This window comes from Leptonychotes weddellii, chromosome 7, assembly GCF_054177405.1.
Source record: "Leptonychotes weddellii isolate Sample4059 chromosome 7, ASM5417740v2, whole genome shotgun sequence".
Lineage (NCBI taxonomy): Eukaryota > Metazoa > Chordata > Mammalia > Carnivora > Phocidae > Leptonychotes > Leptonychotes weddellii.
In genome coordinates this window covers 115,044,973-115,050,962 of record NC_138375.1, presented here as the reverse complement: position 1 = coordinate 115,050,962, position 5,990 = coordinate 115,044,973, and the positions used below count along the sequence as shown (strand labels likewise).

General features: G+C 57.4%; 1 protein-coding gene and 1 long non-coding RNA gene across 11 annotated transcripts in view; one reads left to right on the top strand and one right to left on the bottom strand.

Annotated features, from left to right (window-relative positions):
- The first annotated feature begins 2,553 nt into the window (after positions 1 to 2,553).
- The window catches only part of JADE2 (jade family PHD finger 2), a 52,481-nt gene continuing 49,044 nt past the window's right edge, over positions 2,554 to 5,990 (top strand). For 3 of the 9 annotated variants that reach the window (XM_006731020.3, XM_031025622.2, XM_031025617.2), the window contains exon 1: positions 4,272 to 4,543. In XM_006731020.3, coding sequence (XP_006731083.2) covers positions 4,283 to 4,543 — 261 coding nt within the window. In that variant the 5' untranslated portion in view covers positions 4,272 to 4,282. The other 6 variants (XM_031025623.2, XM_031025618.2, XM_031025619.2 and 3 more) reach the window with 5 other exon arrangements.
- Positions 4,713 to 5,980, bottom strand: LOC145722744 (uncharacterized). Of its 2 annotated transcripts, none has more exons than XR_014147244.1 (3): positions 5,862 to 5,980; positions 5,203 to 5,676; positions 4,713 to 4,967 (listed from the first exon to the last, which is right to left on the bottom strand). It is a non-coding gene; the product is annotated as an uncharacterized LOC145722744 (long non-coding RNA). The 2 variants fall into 2 exon arrangements; XR_014147245.1 differs by having other exon boundaries at positions 5,898 to 5,978.

Below are 5,990 nucleotides of genomic sequence, written 5' to 3'. Positions count from 1 at the left end.
TCTAAAGCCAAGACCCCCCGAATTTCTATCCACAGATCTCTGGAGGGGGGGGGTGTCCGTGGACTCCATGTCAAGAACCCCTGGCTGGGCGCCTGGGTGGCTCAGATGGTTAAGCGTCTGCCTTCGGCTCAGGTCATGATCCCAGGGTCCTGGGATCAAGCCCCGCATCGGGCTCCCTGCTCCTTGGGAGCCTGCTTCTCCCTCTGTTTCTCTCTGTCTCTCATGAATAAATAAATAAAATCTTAAAAAAAAAAAAAAAAGAAAAACCCCTGGCTTAGAATGCTCGCTCTTCTCCCATAAGCCCTCACAGCTCATTCCTTCACCTCCTTTTATGCAGAAGCCACCTTCTCAGGCAGCTCTTCCCCAAGGACTCTATTTAAATTGCATGACCACATTCCCTATCCCCCTTTCCTACTTAGTTTTTTCGGAATAGCATTAACTAACCTTCAAATATATTTTACTTTAAAAAGTTTTGTGTATCTCCTTCCACTAGAAAGTGAGTTCCATGAGAGTAGGCATTTTTGTCTGTCATTTTTGTGCTGTGTCCTCAGCCCCTAGAATGGTGCGTGGTATACCAGAGGCACTCAATAAATATTTGTTGACAAAAGTGAATGATTACATCTCCAAGAACTTTATGTTTCTTCTCATTTTTTTTCTGTAATAAGTTAATGATTTGTGAGGCTTTTACTAAAGACTAAGGAGTTATAATTAGCTCCATTGCTATTATTCTGTTAACATTTTCAAGGTTAACCTTAAACAGTAGCAGAGAACAGTGGGAATCCAAGAATTCTGATGGAGCTTCCAGTCCTAAACAAGAAGTGTCTTCCAAGGACTCCTTAGGGGACCTGGGTCTCACCCAAATTCAGTGAACCACTTTAGAGGCAAAGTGCTACCCACAAAATTCTTTCTTGCTATTATAGCAATCAGGCCCCCATCCTCAATCAAACCAATAATGCTATTACTTTTCATTTCTGGCAGTGGGGTAAAATGGAAAAAAATGTAGTCTTTGGGGTCGTGTGGACTAGATGCCAATTCTACCACCACTTGCTAGCTTGTGTGACTGTTAGTAAGTCACCAAACCTTTCTCAATAGGTAAAATGGGATTTTTGTGAGGATGAAATGGAACGACTTGCATACTGCACAGCACAGAGCAGGTGCTCTGTAAATGGTCATCTCCCTCTTCCTTCTCTCTAGGTCATTTTATAACTGCTTGCCAAGGTTCACAGGATCCTGATGGCTAAGAGGAGGAGCCTGTCCCATCTTTTGGTGCATGTAAGCCCTCTGCAACCAGACCCAATCAGAGCAGTTTCTTTAGACTGTGCCACTGTCAATTGGTACCCCCATTCCCACTTCAGATGTGTGGTTGAGACTGCCATCTGGACCTTGACCATGAAGCCCACCACGTATCAGTTTTTTCTCCTCGCCTTCCCTTTTGCCCTAACTGGGAGATCTTGTCTAGGTCCTCATGGAGAGCAAGACAAAAATCATTGTTCTCCAGTTTTTCAGTGTTAAGAACTTTCAGGGAGCACAGTCACCCTTCCAAAACTTAAGCACCAGGGAAAGTGTTAATGTGCGCTGTGCACTCTGAGCCAGGAGTGTTTGTGTTTACACAAACAGCATGTATACACACATACCGCTTCAGGACCCCTCCAGCCATCCTGTTCCACAGAAGAAAGAGACCCAGAGAGATGAATGCACTTGTCCACATCAAGTGGCTTCTCAACTGCAAAGCCAGGATTAGAATCCAGGTATTTAACCATTTTGTTTCATGTGAACAGCCTGTGTCATCTGTTTTCTGGCATTGAGCTTGGGTTTGAGAAAATCCTAACAACTGACCACTCAGAGCTGGAGTCAGGTCTAACCAGGAGGTGGTACCCCAGTGCCTCAATCTTGCCAGACAAGCCTCCCCAGACTTTGTGAATGAAGGCCAAGGAAGAAAATGTTGCAGTGACTCCCTTTGAGCTCATATTTCTTTCTTGTTGCAAAAAGTGCTTATTTCTGCATTCATCATCTCCCTTTGTTGTGTAGACAATCTACCCTGTCAGAGGATTTGTGCTGTTATTATGAGTTTGTTTATTATTAGATTTATTTCTCCTATAAGCAAATGTGTTTACAACATTCCATCGGGGGATCTTTTTAATTGTCACATAAATGTCATCTTATGTAAATTGTATATTTATCTTTCCATAGAAGGGGGGTGGAAGGGAAAGAAAGAAAGAATAAACAACCTTCAGTCTTGGAGAGGGAAGGCGGTTCCTGTCCCCGTTCACAACTCACCCACATGCCTTCAAAGCCAAAGGTGAGTTGAAAAAAATTATTGGATTATCTCTGAGGGATAGCCAAAAGGGAGAGGATAGGAAAAGTTGGCAACGATGCTTTGGGGATGTTGACCCAGGCTCCCAGGTCTCCCCAGCCTGAGACCAGCCCCTCCGCAGCTGGGAGCATCCGGAGAAGGTTGCAGCTTGCCCCCCACACCTCCCCACCCAGGAGGCCAGCCCAGCTCCTTCCTCGAGAGAAGGTGAGCGCGGCGGGCGCAGCGGGTTGGGTGGGTGTGGCCCGCGGCTCCGGGAACGGACCCAAGGCCCCGCCACCGCCTGCGAGCCGCCCGACAGCCCGCCTGCCTGGCGAGCGCAAGCGCTTCTTCCAGAAACTGCGAGGATCCGAGCGCACTGTTTGTGCACCACAAGGTCAAGTCGGGAAGTGGAGCCGGAGGAGGAGGGGCGAGGAGGCGAAGGGTGGGGAGAGGGGCGCCCCGCTTCCTCGCCAAGTGCCAGCCCTTGGAAGTTGCCCCCTCGGTTTTTAACCCTTTAGGGGTAATGGGAAGGACGAGCTGGGGGGGGAAGGGGACACCGCGGGGCAAACTCCAAGTGGGACCGGGACGAGCAGCTACCCACCCACCCATCACTGCGTTCCCCACCCCCCGGAAATGCGGGGCAGAGCTGGGAACCCGGAGGCACCCGGGCGGGGGAGGGGGCGACGAACCCGAGAGGGACCCTCTCTACGGACCGCCCCTCCTTTCTTGAGGTCGCCCACAATTTCAAGTTTCCCCCGCCCGAGATGTTAGTTTCCATCTGCTGTGGGTGGGGGAGGAGGGCCGCGCCCCCTCCCCCAGACTCGCGCGCGCGCCCCTCCCCTCCGCTCCGGCCAGCACTTTCTGCTCACTTCTGGCGCTGCAAAGCGCCACGCGATTTATTCGATTCGCATTTTTAAACCAGCGATTCGGGAGCAGGGCCTAGGGCGAGGGTCTTCCAGCGCTGGAGCCCCGGGAGGCGGGGTGCTCAGTGCAAACCTCGTTCCCTCCGCGAGTGTCGCCTTCAGGCTGTTATTTGCAAAGAAACGTCTTTTTGACGCAGGGAGAAATGGCAAATTTTAAGTACGTCATTAATATGGCGCCAAAAGATTTTTTTAAGTATAAGCTTGCTTTTTTTTTTTTTTTTAAGGTTGCGGGGGGCGCCGCCCGGGTCTGGGGCGCGAAGGGGGCGGAGTGTGAGCAGAAAGTGTGAGTGAGAGAGTGGAGGGGCGGGGTGTGTGTGTGAGTGTGTGAAGTGTGAGCAGACCTGATGGGACTTGCACGGGCGCAGCCGCCGCTCGGCCCGGCCCTGGGGACAGGGCGGGCTGGGGGCGCCCCAGAGCCCATGGGGAGTCTGGGCCCGAGGTGCAGGCACACGGGCGGCCCGGCAGAGCACCCTCCCCCCGAGGCCTGCAACGCTACCTGGACCCGCTGCCGAAGCCAAACAACTGGGCGGGGGGGGTGGGGCGGGCGGCGGGGGGTGTCAGGAGTGGAGATCCGAGTGAATAAGAAAAAAGTGGCTACTCCCCCTCCCTCGCTCCTCCCGCCCGCCCCCACCCCACCCCCACCCCAACACATTTTTTTTTTTTCTAAAGAGATCACAAGGAAGTCTTGGTTTAAAAAGAAACAGAAACATACACAGGGGGATTGGTGAATGGTGCCGACCGCGGCCATCGCAGTTGGAGGCTATTTTTTGGGGGGGGGGTGAGTAGCGTCCATGGAGTTACTTTGCGCCCATTCCTAGCGGTAAGGGCTTAGGTCCAGCGGGCTGACCGTCCCCAGCAGGGGTGCGGGGCCGGGGACGCCGCAGGCCCGGCCGCCTCCCTCGCTGCGACCCCGGATGGATGCGCGCCCCCCGCCCGCCCGCGCCGGCCCCAGGAGCTCCGGGTTTCGGGAGCATCCTTCCCGCGCCGGCCCCCGCCGCGGCGCGTAGTCCAGGGCAGCGCCCCTCGGAAGGGCACCGCGGAGGAAGGTAAGATCCAGACCCCAGCGATGGGCCCTGCGCATCTCCGCGGCGTTATTTTGTGTTTTTGCAACAGATCTGCCAGCGCTCCTCGCTCTCTCGCTCTCTCTCTCTTGCTCGCTCGCTCCCTCTCTCTCCTGCTGGCTGCCTGTTCTAGGAAGCCAGGGCGCGGGGGGGGGGGGGGATGCACAGCACAGGGGAGAGAGATTGCGCATGTTGGTCAGTCGTGTTTTAAAGAGTACATTGCGGGGAGGCTGAGAGGGGCGCATGCAACAACAACTTTTGGAAGGGTGAGCTTGGCGACCTTCTTTATTAATGACTGCGGCAAAGCGCCCCCGGGCCGGTGAGGGGGCGCGGGCGGGCGGGGGCGCGCCAGGGCTGCAACTTGCCCCGCGGGCTCCGGCCGCGCGGAGGGGCTGCGGCGGGAGACAGCAGTGCTGGGGAGGTCGTTCTGCCGGGGATGGGGGTTCAGAGGACCTGGACCTATCTGCCCTCCTGTCGCCCTGAGTTTCATTTTGTTGATACGCAGCACGTCCGGCCGCCGAACCGGGCTGAGCCGGTGCACATGACTCCGCGCTGGGCTCACGTGCAGCCGGTCCGGTCCCAGACACCTTCCGGGGGCCACCGCCTCCGCCCTGTCGCCCCCTCTCTGGGCTGGGTGCACGCGGGCGCTGCACGCGGGGGCAGCATGCTCAGCTCCCCGGCGCGGAGGCTCTGCACAAATTAAACAGTGTTTTGGAGGGGCGGGGGACACCCTTTCCAGGTGAGTATGCCGGGTGTGCAGCCCCGGCGTACGGGGCGGGGGCTGGGGTTGTGGGTAGCCCTCCTCCGGGGCTGCGCGGGAGTCCGGCGGGGGAGAAGCGCTGGGAGAGTGGAAATGTACCGGCTGCGGCCGGAGCGGCGGGTGCGCGCCCGCGGGGCGACGGCAGGGGGCGTGGCCCTTGTTTACCTTCTCCCAACTCTGCTGGTTCGCGTCCCGCTTCGGGGACGGTACTGCAGTCCCCTGCCCTCCGCTTCCGTCCCTGCGCCCTGGGTGGTACCGGGAAGATGTAGGCAAGTGGCAGTCTCAGCCTGGGACATGCACACTTGACCCTCACATAAGTGACATTGCAGCCCCAGCCCCCACCAAGCACCGCTGCAGTCCCTCTCCCGGATCCCCGGCCGCGCCCCGCCCCCGGCAGTGGCATCTTCCCGGCCTCACCTCCTTCCTCCCTTTCTCCCTCCCTCCTTCCCACCCACTCGCCTGCGCCTGCGGAGCGGCACCCGCCCGCTTCCTCCCCGCCTGGGTGCAGACTTGTGGCTGCCTCCGGTCCCTTCCCGCCTATCCCTGAGCCTGAGCCTGAGCCACTCTATTCTCCAGGCCAAGGGATGAGAAGGGGTCAGCTTGGCGATTCGTAGCTGTTATATCAGAAGACGAGGATGTCTGCGAGACAGGCAGGAAGGCTTCGCTGTGGCTTCCAGAGGCCCAGGACATCCCCCACACACCCAGTCCCCCGCCACACGTAGCTGCCCACTTCCCAAGAGGCTCGGCTCCTCTTACCCGCTTCACCTAAAGCCCTCCCCCCCCTAGCGTTAAGTCCACCACCCCCAGCCCGAACCGCCTCTTGCCCTTCCTTCGCCTGGGCCGGAGCCCCCCGCAGCCACCTCCGGCTCCTCCTCCCGGCTCCCGCGGTCGGAATCACGCCGGCGCGCCTCCAGCCTGCGGTTCCGCGGACTGCCTCCAGGGGCGGGCTGGAG